The 14,678-nt window shown below is 43.6% G+C and overlaps 1 protein-coding gene across 3 annotated transcripts in view; it reads right to left on the reverse strand.

Annotated features, from left to right (window-relative positions):
- Tmtc4 (transmembrane O-mannosyltransferase targeting cadherins 4) overlaps positions 1–14,678 on the reverse strand; it is a 64,500-nt gene that overhangs the window by 34,289 nt on the left and 15,533 nt on the right. For all 3 annotated transcript variants that reach the window (XM_076545613.1, XM_076545614.1, XM_006978780.4), the window contains exon 5: positions 12,154–12,241. In XM_076545613.1, the coding sequence (XP_076401728.1) occupies positions 12,154–12,241 (88 nt within the window). The remainder of the gene's footprint in view (positions 1–12,153; positions 12,242–14,678) is intronic.

Below are 14,678 nucleotides of genomic sequence, written 5' to 3' on the forward strand. Positions count from 1 at the left end.
AAGCTCTGGCCACAAAAATGCCACAATCCAGAGCCTCCACAGAGCAAGTTTCTTCTTCCCTACTTGCTCAGCACTACAGGAGCATTCTAACAAGTGGCACTGAGAACTCTGACACTGCAAGCAATCCGCCTGACTGCAGAATGACTCCAGCGGTCTCCACAGCTATCACAAAAAGGAGCTCGGCCTGCCCACACACCTCCCAGTCTCCTATGCCAGTGATGAGGACTGGGCTCTGCTCCTCTCTGTGCGCAATGGCTCTGATTCCATCACCGAAGGGTGCATGGCTACTGATGGACGGCTTGTTTTCCTAGCACTCTGGACCAGTAAAGGCCATGGATCTGTTTGGGCTGCAACCCTTATGGGGGCTTAGCATTCAAGAACAAGTCGAAAGAACACTCAACATGTAAACTGACGAGAAACCTGGAGGTCAGGGGTGGCAGCCAGTGGCCACCAAGTTGCTTTCTGAGGAGGCAGGTAGACACCCATTGCTGTCTGTGGTCATCAGAAAATACAATCTAGTGGCCACAGCTGGAAGGAGACAGTGTCACAGGCAGGTCTCACCCCTGCCCACTCTTTGAAGCCCTAGGTCCTCATCTAAGTGAACAAACACTGCATCTTCTAGGGAGAGCCAATCACTAGCGTGTCTGGGTACTACCACAAGGACTGTGGTCTGCCATTCATTACTATCACACAGCATCTAACAGGTTACTTCCATTTACTCCCCTCATCTATAAGATGGGGTAACGAACCTACCTTGGGAAATGAGAGGGAAAACCTATAGTGGAATAATTTGCCACTATGTTATAAATCACACGGAAGCAAAACACACCTCTAGAGATACATAGAAACTGACTGTAGTAATTTAGTAAGTGAAGAAAAAATGGAGTAGGGAAGGAAGTCTCACTTTCCACTGTAGAACCAAGTTCTTAACCATATGTACATACAAAAACCAGATCAAACACTAAACACTTAAAAAAAAAACTCACTTGATCTAGTGTGGAAACCACAGGGGCAGCTGATAAATGCTGCATGCAAACCACTGCAACTTCCTGAGGTCAGAGTGACGGAACTTCTGTGGGGCTTTGACGAAACAGTCAAGGGGAATGGCTGGTGAGTCATCCGGGCATAAAACGTGTGAAGCATGCAGTGGAGTTTCTAAGGTACACCACGGTTCTCACAAACTGCTCACTCCAGAAGCCAGCAATACATGCTTGTGTGTTTGTGTGTGTGTGTGCGTGCACACACATGCATGTGCAAACACTGACTGGATATAAATCTTGTGGAAGATGGAAGTCTTTTGTGTCCTGCCAATAATCACTGGGACCTGGAGTGCACCAGAGGTGATCTTAACCTCATGCCCTCTGTGTGTGGGCTAAGATACCTTTCAAGGTGATGAAGCCCGTAGCTAGCTGAACCCCTTGGAAGCTCACAAAAGCGTGAGCGGCACCATTTTCTGCCAGGACTGACACCTGCTGTTGCCTTCAGGCTAAGGATAACCCTTGTGAGTGTGGCTTTCATTAGTGGCCTCGCTACTGTGACCACCTGGCACCCCTCTAGCTTCCCTGGTCTATATTCAATCCCAGGCATAGTAGCCAACTCAACAGATTCCCATATTGCTTCGCCTGCCCCATTCCCCTGGGCTAGTACGCCCCTGGCAAAATCCTGCCCTTCTTATGAAGCTGTCAAATGTCACTTAAGCTGTGAATCCACATCCCCACTCTCCCAGGCAGCCTCCCTTCCAATTCACTTGCTTTACTGCAGTTACAACAGCAAGTGGCCTGCTTGCCTGATTACCTGTAGATGGGTGTCACTAACTGACACCCCAGATTAAGTTAGGAGGAGCCATGGCCTATAAACTGCATAATCATAACCCACAATCCATCAGGACATTCTTCAGTATATCATAGAGACTGGATTTCCTCTTATTGCCCCACATGAGAATTTCTCAAGATGAGACATTTGGTTGGTCGATGCTTTGCTGTGGGGGCAATGCTACATATCACAGGAAATTTAGGTGCACGTCTACTCATTAGATAGCAGAAGCATCTCTAACCAACTGTGTTACAGATACTGCTAAATGACCTTGGTGGGAGGAACCATGCCTATTGGGAAACCACTGGCCTAAACCAGTGCTACTCAGGTTGAGGGCCTGAGCCTGAGCTTAGATATTGCTAAAAATGCAGAATTACTACCCATTCAGGTCTACTGAGTCAGGAATCCCAAGGATGGGAACTAGCAAGCTTTTTTTTTTTTTAACATGCTTCTATTTAACAGGTCTATTGGACACTATAGACCCCCAACATCACCTTGGCAGCAAGCTACACTGCCAGCACCCTGCCTGGCTAAGAGCCACGGAGGACTGTAGTGACCAGACAGCAGCAGTACCCGATTGATTGACTCTAAGTGGATGAAGGAGAATCCTTTCCAGGATGCTTCCAGCAGGGGGCCACCTGGCCTAGACTTGAGTAACTTCAGCACAGGCGTGAGCATCTCATAACACAGCCCATTTCATTTAAGTTCTGGTCCATTAGGAATATAATTCTTTATGCTGAGCATAAGCTTGCCTTTCTAAATTTCATGGCTTAAGCCCCAGGCTGTTCAGGTGGCTGAAGGCCTGGAAGTCTCACTGTTTCTCCAGTAAGAACCATTACACATTTATCGAGTTCTACCAAACAAATGAAGGATGGCTTTACTTACAAAAATGACTTATCTGCATGTAATACCAAAAGATCACAATTAGAGCCACCACCATTACCAAAGGCTACCATAGTAAGCAGGATTCCGATTGGAGGCTTTGCATGTTCCAGACCCAGCATGAGGTGCTGCAGTCCAGCCTCATTCCATCGTAATTATGTCCACTAAACTCTAAGCCTAACTGTTCTATACAGTTATAACTGCCAACACACTTTATTCTGTTCTACCTCAACATGTGATCTGGACTTGATTTTTTTTTTTAATTATTAAAACTTCTTGTAAAGAACTTGCAAATAAAAAACATTATACAGTGAGATTAGCCAGACCTGAAGTCTATGACTTCAATGACCTTATATAGTCAGTATAGCCATCCTCAAACTGTGGAGCTTTGTCTTTCACCACCAATTTTGTTTTATTTATATTTTTATGGATTTGATTTATAAATCACTCTCACCTCATACTTCTTACCAAAACATAGTGATTTCCCAAATTCATAATTTTAAAAGCACATCCCCAAATCATTTTACATATCTTCCTAGAAAAATGGAATTACTTCATATTTTACTTAAATACAACATGAGGAATTTTCCCCCATTGGGATGTAATAGGAAACAAAGTCCCCGTTCCCCCTTTAAAACATGCAAAGGATGACTCTTGAAGGCACCCTGTTAGCACAAAGCTAAAGTCTATGTGGTTGTAAAATTGAAGGACTCATGACCCATTTATCTAGTCTAGAATTCAAAACAGACATCTTCATGGATGGCTAACATAGACTTAACGGAATGTATAAAAACAAGACAGAAAACATAGCCTGTGGCTTTATCAAGTTTTTTCCCCAGGGTCACTTCACAATTGTACTATGCCTCTCATGCCCTGTGCTGGATGGTTTTTGTTAGTTTGGCAGAAACAGGACAAATCTGGGAACAGGAAATCTTACTTGAGAGAATGCCTCCGTCAGATCGGTCTGAAGAAAGTCTGCTGTGTATTGTCTGGATTGACGACCAATGAGGGAGGGTTGGCGCATTATAAACAGTGTCATCATCACGGTCGTATAAAAAGCAGGCTGAGGAACACAGGGGGAACAAGCCACTTCGCAGCATCTTTCCCTGTTTCTGCTTCAGCTCTTGCCTCCAGTTCCTGTCTTGAGTTCCTGCCCTGGCTTCAAGGAGGGGCTGTGATGTGGAAGCGTAAACTGAAATAAACCCCTTCCTCTCCAGCTTGCTTTTGTCATGCTTTATCGCGGTATCAGAAAGCGCTGAAATGTTGCCCACTCTCGCTTCCTTCACCACATCCTCCTTTTGGCTTCTGACATAACACACCCAAGGCAAAAACCTATGCGGTGAAGACACCGTTTCTCTGCTCAGGTTTCTTCAGCATCAGCAACCAGTTACTATCGGGCGCTGACTCTGAAATTAGTGGCCATTTCGGATCAAAGGCAACCCTTCAATGGTCAGTTATTAACCTGGAGACAGCTTTACCTGCAGAGAGCCACACTCAGACTTGCTGCCATCTAGAAGCAAGACATTAATGCTAACAAGCACTTGAAATTTATCTAGTCCCAGCTGAGATTCCAAAGACTCTGTATGAAAAAATAATGTAAAATATTTCACATTTTATACTGGTTCTATATAAAACTGTATTTTTGATACACTAAAATTCATCTAATTACTTTTTTATTTTGAGACAAGGATTCATATCCCAGCCTGGCCTCAAACTCACTATGTAGTAGGAATAATCCTGAATTTCTGATCCTCTTCCTTCTACCTCTCAAATGCTGAGATTACAGGTCTGGTTCATGGGAGCTGGAACTGGACTCAGGGCTTTGAGCATGATATGCAAGCACCCTACCAATTAAGCTACATTCCAGCCCACTTGTTTCTTTCTGTAACTTAGACACTAGGAAACGGAAAAGGACAAGGAGACCCTGTTATCTTTCTACTACATGGCAGTGTCTACAGACCTCATGATCAGAGTCTCAGCTCACAAATGAGATGACCTGAACAGTGCTATGTCTGTATTCCAGTCATACCTCTGAAATCTTGCCAAGTATGAGATGAGTCTGCTGATTTAAATCCAACTTTTTCTCATCTATTCTTTGCTACAGAGTTACCAGTATTTTACCTGGAGCCATACAACGAAGCATGCACATGTGTTAGTTAGGGTGTCTTCCAGAATCTACACCAGATAGCTTCATCTTTAAAACCCTATTGTCTGGGGCTGGAGAGACGATTAAGAACACTTGCTGCTCTTCCAGAGGACCCAGGTTTCATTTCCAGCACCCACATGAGACATCTCACAACCACTTGTAACTCTAGTTCTAGAAGATCCCACACCCTCTGGCTTCTGCACACAGGTGCCTGCCTACATGTGGCACATAATACACTCAGACCGTACACAAAATAAATAAATCTCTAAAATCTTATCATTTAAGTCAAGGGGTCTTCTTTACAAACACATAGTATGTCTGTGCATTATAAACCAAGGTCAACCAACCTACACAACATCAGCAAAATGCTTCTATTTACCCACCAAGGGTGGGTAAAAACTTAAACTGGGAAACTGGCTCTGAGTTCTGGGACAATCCCGTTTAGTGTAGTTTTATCCATGCAATTCCCCTAAATTAAGATTTACTTTTAATATTGGTTTATCAAAGCAACTACTGCTAATCATGGCCAATAGGCAACATAACCTAGGTGAATTTAGACTTCATGTTTTTGTGGTGGTTTTTAACCAGGCAACCAATGCCAGCAACTCTCATTGCAAGTATGAACATCTCAGTACAGTGACAGAAACACTGGGCCACTTTGCACATAATACTGAGTTAACGGTTTCTTTTAGTTCCATGTTTATTAGTCTTTTATATCTCCACATTTCATATGCAATTGTGCAATACCACCAGAAAGTTAGTAATTTTCTCAGTGTAAACGAATACAGTTAGAACTCAAGTCTTTTCATTTTGAATTTAGCCTTCAAACCTCTTCAGGATGGAAGTATCCCTAACATGTAAGAGGCCATTTAATTTTTAAAAAATATGTAATATAAAAAGCATAAGGAAAATGGATTAATTTTAAACTTAGAAGCAACTGTAAGAGACAGTAAAAATAAACCTTGGAGCAAATGTTGCTTCTAATACATTTGTACTTATGAATATCTTTGGGCGGAAATAAAGTCTCCCTGAGACAGGTAATTCTAACTTGTACACAGCTCTATACAAGTACTTTTGCTGGAGTTCACTGCCCCGATTCTGTCCAGACTGCTAGATTTTAAGCTCAGAAGACTGCAGGAGAGCATGACAAATTGTGGCCATCCCATCTTTCACTTCGAGGAAGATCTCTTTCCAGGACAATTACTCAGCATAACCAACACCAACAGCTTAAGATCCAGAACGCAGGAGACATGCCTCCATCACGCCCTCCCTGCCTCAGTCCGTGTCTCTATCACCCAAGATGATGCAGCCCCTTAGGTCAATGGAGGCAAATGCTGAAGGAGTGGAGGGGAAAGACACTTGTCAGCACTAACGCCCACAAGTGCCAACAGATGTGACCAATTTAATGAAGCATGTGCCTCCGACTTGGCACTCCTTCCAGAGGGAGGCTCTCCTTTCAGCAAAAGCAGCACATTGTACAAGCTAGCCCTCTTCACCACCCTCTGCCTGGCAGCTCCGCCGAGCGAAACTGGCACATCATGGTGTGTGTGGGAACCGCGCCACCACGACAGGTGGTCACAACTCTGTAGCTGCCAGAGCTACACAATGAGCATCAGACTCGCGTTCCAAGTGCTGGAACCAACCAAGCCCGCTTCCATGCATAGAATGAGAGTTGGACTTGCTGTCCTCAGACAGGGGACCATGTGGAGAAATTCAAGCGAGGGAGGAACCCAGGGAAATGAAGGCAGAGAAGAAAGATACATATAGAACACCACTCTCGACAGTCTACCGGCAATGACCTCAGGCCTAAAAACAGGTTTCCTTATTTCCATATGACACAGTTAGGCAGTTAACTATTTTTATGGCAATTTTTTTATACTGTAGTCTAGGCTAGCCTCAAAATTGCAATCCCCCTGCCTCTGCCTCCAGAGTATAAGGTGGCGGGTATGAGTAACCCAATTGGGCACGCTTATTTTTTAAGCATCATGATTTCTAAGACAAAGAAAAAAAAAACCACATCTTAAATGAAATGAAAGGGAATGAAAACTCTGGGTTTCTGGCTGAACTACAACAGGACAGCAGCAGAGTTAAAAAGGCTTAAGAATTAGAAGCAAATGAGCTCTGAGATCCTGTTGGCATCTGGCTGAGCTGAGAACTTAAAGTGTGTGTTAGAGCAATGTAGCAAGACCATCCCTCTCTGGAAGATCCCTCCTCCCAGTGCGAGGGAGACGTCCAGTCCTAGTTGAAGGCATCTGTCCAAGAATGGCAGTGGTTTCAACATTCTCGCAAGCTTGCTGACAGGGCTTACCCGTCTCCAGTCTGAAATAGCGGGCTTTGAAGGAGCTTTTGGTATTGACAAAACATCTCATGAGAACAGCACATTTTTAGTATGGGCATTAAAAAAAAAATTCCATGTACCTTCAACTCATCTGATTTAATGATATTTAAAGTAAATGTCTGATGCCTTTATAAGAACATTTTCATTTAAAAAAAGATTCTGTTCCAAAAGAACTTATACGATGAAAGCACAAGAAAGAAAAAGAAAACCAGGCAGAGCCCTGGAAACGACAGTGAGCAGATTTCCCTCCATTCCCTGAAAATGCCAGGGCGTGAGGCCTAAAGACTGTTTAGACTTTATAATCATACAGACTGCGCCTATAAAGAAAGCTAATGAGGTTACCAAAAAGGAGCTACACAGCCTCTCAGAGAGCCCTCTAACTAGTTAAGTCAATTCAGAGCACTTAATTTCTGTTCTCTTGTAAAACAGTATTAACTCAGTTCCAATGTAAAAACCTCTCTCAAATATCAAATTTACATGTAACTAAAACCGGACCTCCTTTTTATTGACTTTATATATTCAAATTCTCGAAGTACAAAGACCAGGTCTTTGAGCTGGTTGCTTTAAACATTAAGCCTCCACATTAAACAGCATGATTATTTTCATTCCAGTAAAAACTGCACTCCTACTACAAAGAGTTTTAATTCTCTGCTGTACTTACAAACACAGGCAGAACATTATGTATGGCGGGAAGCCATAAGGACTGCCTGGCCTATGTTCATCTGAATTGACAAGCTAGGGAAAAGAAAATCGTGATGATTTAAGACACATGGAAACATAGACACTCAAATGCCTCTTACTATGAAAAGCTGTGTTCTGTTGGACCGATGGAAACCTGATAGGGTGTCAAAGGTATTCGTGGTGCAAAGGCCACTCCCATCTATTCCACAAATGCCATGATAAGGTATCTTTTCTTGAGCACATGCAGAGCGGTAGAGAAAGGAAGGACCGATTCGGGAGGAGAAGTGGAGAAGGGGAACACTCAGCTCCTTGGCCATTCTAAATAACGCAAGCTGTATTTTAATCAGAACATCCTGGACTGGGGCTAGAGATGTAAGTCAGTGGTAGAACACTTGACTGGCATATGTAAGTCCCTAGGTATGATGTCGAACATGTGAAAAAAAGTATTTTTACATACTTAAATATGATGTGTGTGTGTGTGTATACACATATATGTTGTTAAGGGTTTTTGGTCTTTTGGGGGGCCCTCCACCCAGCTCCCAAATAAATTCACTCACGGAGGCTTATTATTAGTTACAAACACCAGCCTTTGCTTGTCTTAGTTTCTAACCAGGTTTCCTTAACTTAAATTATCCTTCTGGGCTTTTTCTGTCCTCTTACTTCTGCAAACCTTACTCTTACTCCCTGGCTTGCTGTAGCTGGGTGGCTGCCCCCTGGGTCCTCCTCCCTCTCTGGCTCCTAGATCTCTCACTCCAGTTTCCTGCCTCTATATATACTCTGCCTGCCAGTCCTGCCTTGCTATCGGCCAGCTCTTTATTAGACCATTAGGTGTTTTACACAGACACAGTAACACAGCTTCAGAGTTAAACAAATGCAACATAAGCAACAGTAACACACCTTAAGATACTAGTCCCCAACACATACACATATAATACATGTGGGACTGTAGATCCCCCATGGGGCCGTGTGGACTTTGTCTTTTTAGGTTTTGCAATCTCAGCACTAGACACAGGGCTGGCACAAGAAATGCTTTTTAAAATGTGACTGATTGGTGAGGGGTGAATGATCTAAATTGACGAATCCCTGTGGTACTTTTGAACAGTATCAGAGACCACAAGCACGTTTTACTAACATCTTTCATGCAGAGGGAACTTTCTGTTCTTCCTCTGCGAAGGTTTATGGACCTTGCATGCAGCTGGGCGGTGGTGGCGCACGCCTTTAATCCCAGCACTTGGGAGGTAGAGGCAGGAGGATCTTTGTGAGTTCAAGGCCAGCCTGATCTACAGAGTGAGAACCAGGAAAGGCGCAAAGCTATACAGAGAAACCCTGTCTTGAAAAACCAGAGAGAGAGAGAGAGAGAGAGAGAGAGAGAGAGAGAGAGAGAGAGAGAGAGAGAGAGAGAGAGAGAGAGAAAGAAGAGAAGAGAAGAGAAGAGAAGAGAAGAGAAGAGAAGAAGAGATAAGTCTTAGGTAATATATATGCTAAGCTGAACATCAACATGGTGCTTAAGGATGTTTCCAAGGAGCTAGTACTTACTCCAACAGAACATTCTACTCTTGACATGTTTGGAAAGTCAAGAAAACCACAAATACTTTCCAAGGAAAGTTCTTGGAGACATGGTACCTCTGTCAAGAGACAAGGGAATACTTGGGGGTGCACAGGGGACGGGATGGGAGGGGTGAGGGGGAGACCGAGTGGCTGGTTTATGCCCTGGTCCAGAGGAGCAAGGCAGGTGCCCATCAGGACACAAAGTCCTTAGGTAACTACAGTGGGGGTCAGGCCTATGACCCTGCTCAAGAGAGAGAAGGGCCTCCCTGCAAGGAAACTAATCAGTGTATGTAAGACCCCCTCAGACAACTTGGAACCCCTGGACATGCCATGGAAATGCAAGGCAGAATTCCATCTTTCCGCAGACAGAAAAACCAGGAGCGCTGACAAACAGCAGTGAAATTAACTCACAATGATGAAGACTCTAGAGAAGGCGATTTCAACCACCCACTTTAGACTCTGCTGTAACTAAGGTATCTCCAACTCAAGCATGCCAGGGCAAGTGAACAGTTAGGGGGCAGAAAGGATGCAGAGATCCAAGGCTGAGAGTAACTTTCAGGATCAAGGCACCAACTACCACAACTTCATACTTCCCAAAGACCACGTAACCACGAAGTGTCAGAGACCAAGTGGAGCAACTCCACGGGCTCCATTTGGTCTACTCTTTCCTATTTTAAAATGAGTTCAAGTTAATCAGTAACCAGAATTCCAGGGAGATGAGGTGACTACAGACAAGAGGTAGACAGAGGGCTTCTGTGAAGGCTCCCACATCCATTGTTTTGTCTTCTCACGGCTGCAGGAACATCAAACAAATCAGCATCCACTCATAATCCTAGAGGATTCCACATGAGCCCATGCCACCACTGCTACTGAGCTACAGACAGGAAACATGTCCAAATTAACTTTACTGGAGATATTTATGAATTTAAGACCTAATCATCTCTTTCTCATGCTAAAATAAATGCAGTATAAATGATAAAATAGCATCACTGGACCAAAAAAGAAAAGTATATGGCTAACAGTTTTTCACTGACTTCCCAGGAATCAAATTGTATGAATAAACTGAAAAACTACCACACACTGAAGTACCTTCACCCTCACCATCGTTTCTAAAGACTCCATGTGTACTCATTTTGCCTTTACAGAACTAGGAACAGAAACTGGGGCCTCCCTAAGCCAGGAAAATGATCCACTACCAAGCCAAACTCAGTCCCAAAGGCTTCATAAACCAATTACTTTTTGTATGGATGGCCCTTAGAAACAATTTTATGATTATAAAGGAACTTGAAAACAGACATACATATACTATATAAATATTAATGCACAAATTCATGAATTGGAACACAGAAGAGTAAAGAATCCAGGAAGGGAATACAAAGTAGCTTTAGTTGTTTTTTTTTTTTTTTCACTATCTGAAAGAACACTCTATTCAAAAGTCTAACAGATTTGTCACTTCACTCATTAGAAGGATTTTTTAGTGTTGTGATGATTTCCCTAGGACTTCACAAGAGCAATCTTTAAAAGCAGTGGGAGGTTCTATATGCTGCATCCTACATGTTAAATCTACTGATATTTAATATTTAATACTTAGTATTTAATATAAATACTTTCTTCAAAAAGCACGTCTGATGACTCAAATCCATGCTTAATTGCAAGTAGTTGTTTTAACAAGGCTATGTTAAGATTAATAAATTATGACTTAAAGAGACATTTCTGAAAAAAAACCCTACAAGTCTGAAGTTTTAATTTTCTTGGAGAAAAAGTCTGAATGCTGAGAAGCTCCTGTGTTCCTGCAGATTCTGACTGAACTGCCAATGTTAGAACATGCAGTGACATTAGCTCTAATAAACATGTCCATGAGAGGGAGACCCCCTCTGATTCCTGATTCATAATCTTACGGAAAACATGATTGGTGTCGCCATCTCTACAGCTTTGCTGTGAGACTGTGACAGGTACAACCTCGCCAGATCACCATGAGCAGCCAAGAGTGGCAAGACCCTGCCGAAGGAACCGATGGAGGTGTGCCTTTCTGCCGTGTTCACCTTTGGTCTTTGGAAGAGGAGTGGCTCCTTGCTTTTCTCTACCCTTGAAGCTATTCCACTCACTTGTCCCAGACTCCTAGGTATCAACTGGTAGGCAGTGTTTCTTTGTCTGGGCATGATTTTAAAAAAATGACACAAGGGTGTGGGGTGTGGTCATGCCTACCCAAAGTGGACATCATCGGCACGGGGCAGAGTCCCCCTTCTCTTATGTCGAAATGGAGCTGCATGTCTGAGAGAACGAGAGACACAACCAGAGCTCAGGTTTAGCCTACATGCAAGGAAGGGGGAGGGACAATGGAACGAAGACTCTCACAGGGCTGTTTCAATCCACTCTTGGAAATTATGATGGGGCAGCGTGGCCATAAACACATATGATGTCCACAGAGTCCCAAGCTAGTGTGCAATTGTGTAATTTTGCTGGAAATAAAACAGCCCCCTCCCTAACACAAGTGCTTCTGTAGTTCTGCTCAGCTTCGCTGCTCACCAGGACAGTGGTGTGGGAACTCTTTATTATTGACTTAGAATACTGCATTGTGAAAAGGGTAGTGAAATAAACACATGTACGAAGGAAAAGTCTAACCCTCTGACCTACTGCACCTCCAAACAATAACCTTATATGAACAGACTAATTCACTGTCTGTTAAAACACTGTTCCAAAGGACAGAACTATGAAGAAGGCAAATGAAGGCAAACATAATGCTTACTTTCTTTAAATGCTTGACAGTAGCCAAGGAAAGATAACAAAAAGAACAGGGCACACAGGAGGTCTGCGCGGCCAACAACACCAGCGACCTTAAAAGAAGGGGGGAGAAAGATTTACATAAAAAACATTTAAGCATTCCTAAATTTTGGATATACAAAATGTTCCTTAGACACAAAGCAAGCAACTCACTAGACCCCACCCCTATGACATCATGTTGGTAGTGCTGTTCAAACCCGATGGTGTTATCTTACAGCTGGTTCGTTCTCTTCACCCTCACTGGTACGGGACGTCACTTCAATGCTTTAAGAGAAACCGGCCTGTTTGAACAGACTGTTCTGGGCACGGCACATGTCTAGCAAAGCAATGTTATTTAACACACTACACCCAAGAACACCAGTGACCTAGGTTTCTCATGTTCCATAGGAGATTTTCAATTGAAAGTGTTACCAGCTCAGAGTGCACAGCACTAAAAAAATAAGTCCTGGGACCAGAAAGATGGAACAGTGGCTAAAGGTACTTGCTGCCCAAGCCTGGAGGACCTGAGTTCAATCCTCAGAACCCACAAAAAGGGGGATGGAGAGAACAAACTTCAGGGGTCCTCTAGCAAGCATATGGATCATGCATGCCCCACCCCCCATCATAAGGCATGCACATACATCAAGCATGCATGTATGTGCACATACACAATCTTTTTAACTGAGGTAAACTCCCTCTAATGTGGGCAGCACCAAAGATGAGAAAGTGAGCGAAGCACTATCATTCACTTCTCTCTGCTTCCTGATTGATGTGCCCAGCTAGCTCATGCTGTGCTGCCACGCCTTCCCTACCAGGATGAGCCACAGTCCACCCTTCCTTCTGAAATTGTCAGGGACTTTGTCATGAAAATGGCATCAACCAAGACAGGAAGCAAGGGGCAAAACAAGCTTCATGAACCTGGAGAGAGCATGGTGGGTCACTGGAGGGTTAAATGAATACATAATGCGTTATGGACCCTCAGAGGTAAGTTCAGTCAATCAAGGGCACGCTGAGTAATGGGAGATGCAGCTAGAGACAAAGCCTGGCACATGGTAAGTGTGGCTCCCTGTTAGGGCCCTTCATGAATCCCAGAGTGCTTCTAGAGATAGGACAAAGTGGCAGGCAGGAAAAGGACCAAGGACACCTTGGGGGTGTGGCACTGCTTCTGAGGCCCTGTGGCAAGTAAAGAAGTGATCAGAGCTTCCAGGCTTTGTGGGCCTCCCGCTGGGATACAAGGAGAGGAGCTTTTTAGAGCTGTGGTTTTGGACAGAGTGAACCCCAAACCCTCTTAGAATAGAAGCAACCAAAGCCAATGCAGACCAGAAAGCTATGAAGAGGCAGGGAAGGAGAACCAGGACTTCTTGGAAGGGCTGAAGGGGAAGGAACAGTTTGGACAAGAGCCAAGGACGAAGCCAAAAGGACCAGGCTGTTGAAGCCCCTTCTGTCAGGGTGGGTAAGGTGCATGCACAGAACTGCCAGGAAATGAACTTTAAACAAGTGAACTCATTTTCTAAAGGAAAGCTTTTCTTTTGGTAAACTACTGTCCTTCTGGTTGGGAGCTCAGTGTTAAACAGCTGAGCTGTCTCTCCACCCCTATTTTGGAAAACTATTAAAGACAATCTCAAGTCTTTAAGTGATGAAGATTATACTGCGTGACATAAAAACAAATGAAAAATAAACCTACGGCAAGTGTTTTAAAGAAGCATTTAGCACTTCAATAACATTTGTCAACAGTAATTAGAGAGAGCTCACAGAACAGAATCTCAAAGGCTATCCAAGAGCAGGTCTATCTAACCATTGGAAAATGGACATAAGGAAGACTAGGCTTGCATTCTCTTCTTCCTTCCTTCCTCTTTCCTTTCTCTTCCTCTCTCCCTTCTTCCCCCTCTCTTTCGCTCTCTCTCTCTCTTTTATTTTTTTGATATTTACAAAATATGTATTTTCAGGCAAACTTCTCTCCAGCAGTTGTATTTTTCTTTCAGATTACCTCAAACACTCCTGTCAAGGTTTTCTGGAAAAAACAAAAACACATCCTTCCTCAAACAGATGGCATCTGAGTTTCCTTACTAGGGACAAGAATTAAGAATTGGGGGGGGGGGGGGGGAGAGATGGCTCAGAGGTTAAGAACACCGGCTGTTCTTCCAGAGGTCCCAAGTTCAATTTCCAGCATCCACATGGTGGCTCACAACCATTTGTAATGAGATCTGGCTCCCTCTTCTGGCCTGCAGGGATACATGCAAACAGAGTACTGTATACATAATAAATAAATATATCTTAAAAAAAAAAAGAATTTGGGGGATGGGAAGGAGGTGGGCAAGTGTACCCCTACTGATCCCTTTTGTGTTTCAGTGTTCAAATCTGGGTATGATGGTTCATGCCTACAATCCCAGCACTTGAAAGATGGAGGCAGGAGGACAAGAGTTCAAAGCCAGCCTCATCTAAATAGCTACTAGTGAATTTGAGACCAGCCTGGGACATAAGGACCACATCTTGTTCCCTCCCTGGCAAAAC

The sequence above is a fragment of the Peromyscus maniculatus genome, chromosome 9 (assembly GCF_049852395.1).
Source record: "Peromyscus maniculatus bairdii isolate BWxNUB_F1_BW_parent chromosome 9, HU_Pman_BW_mat_3.1, whole genome shotgun sequence".
Classification (NCBI taxonomy): domain Eukaryota; kingdom Metazoa; phylum Chordata; class Mammalia; order Rodentia; family Cricetidae; genus Peromyscus; species Peromyscus maniculatus.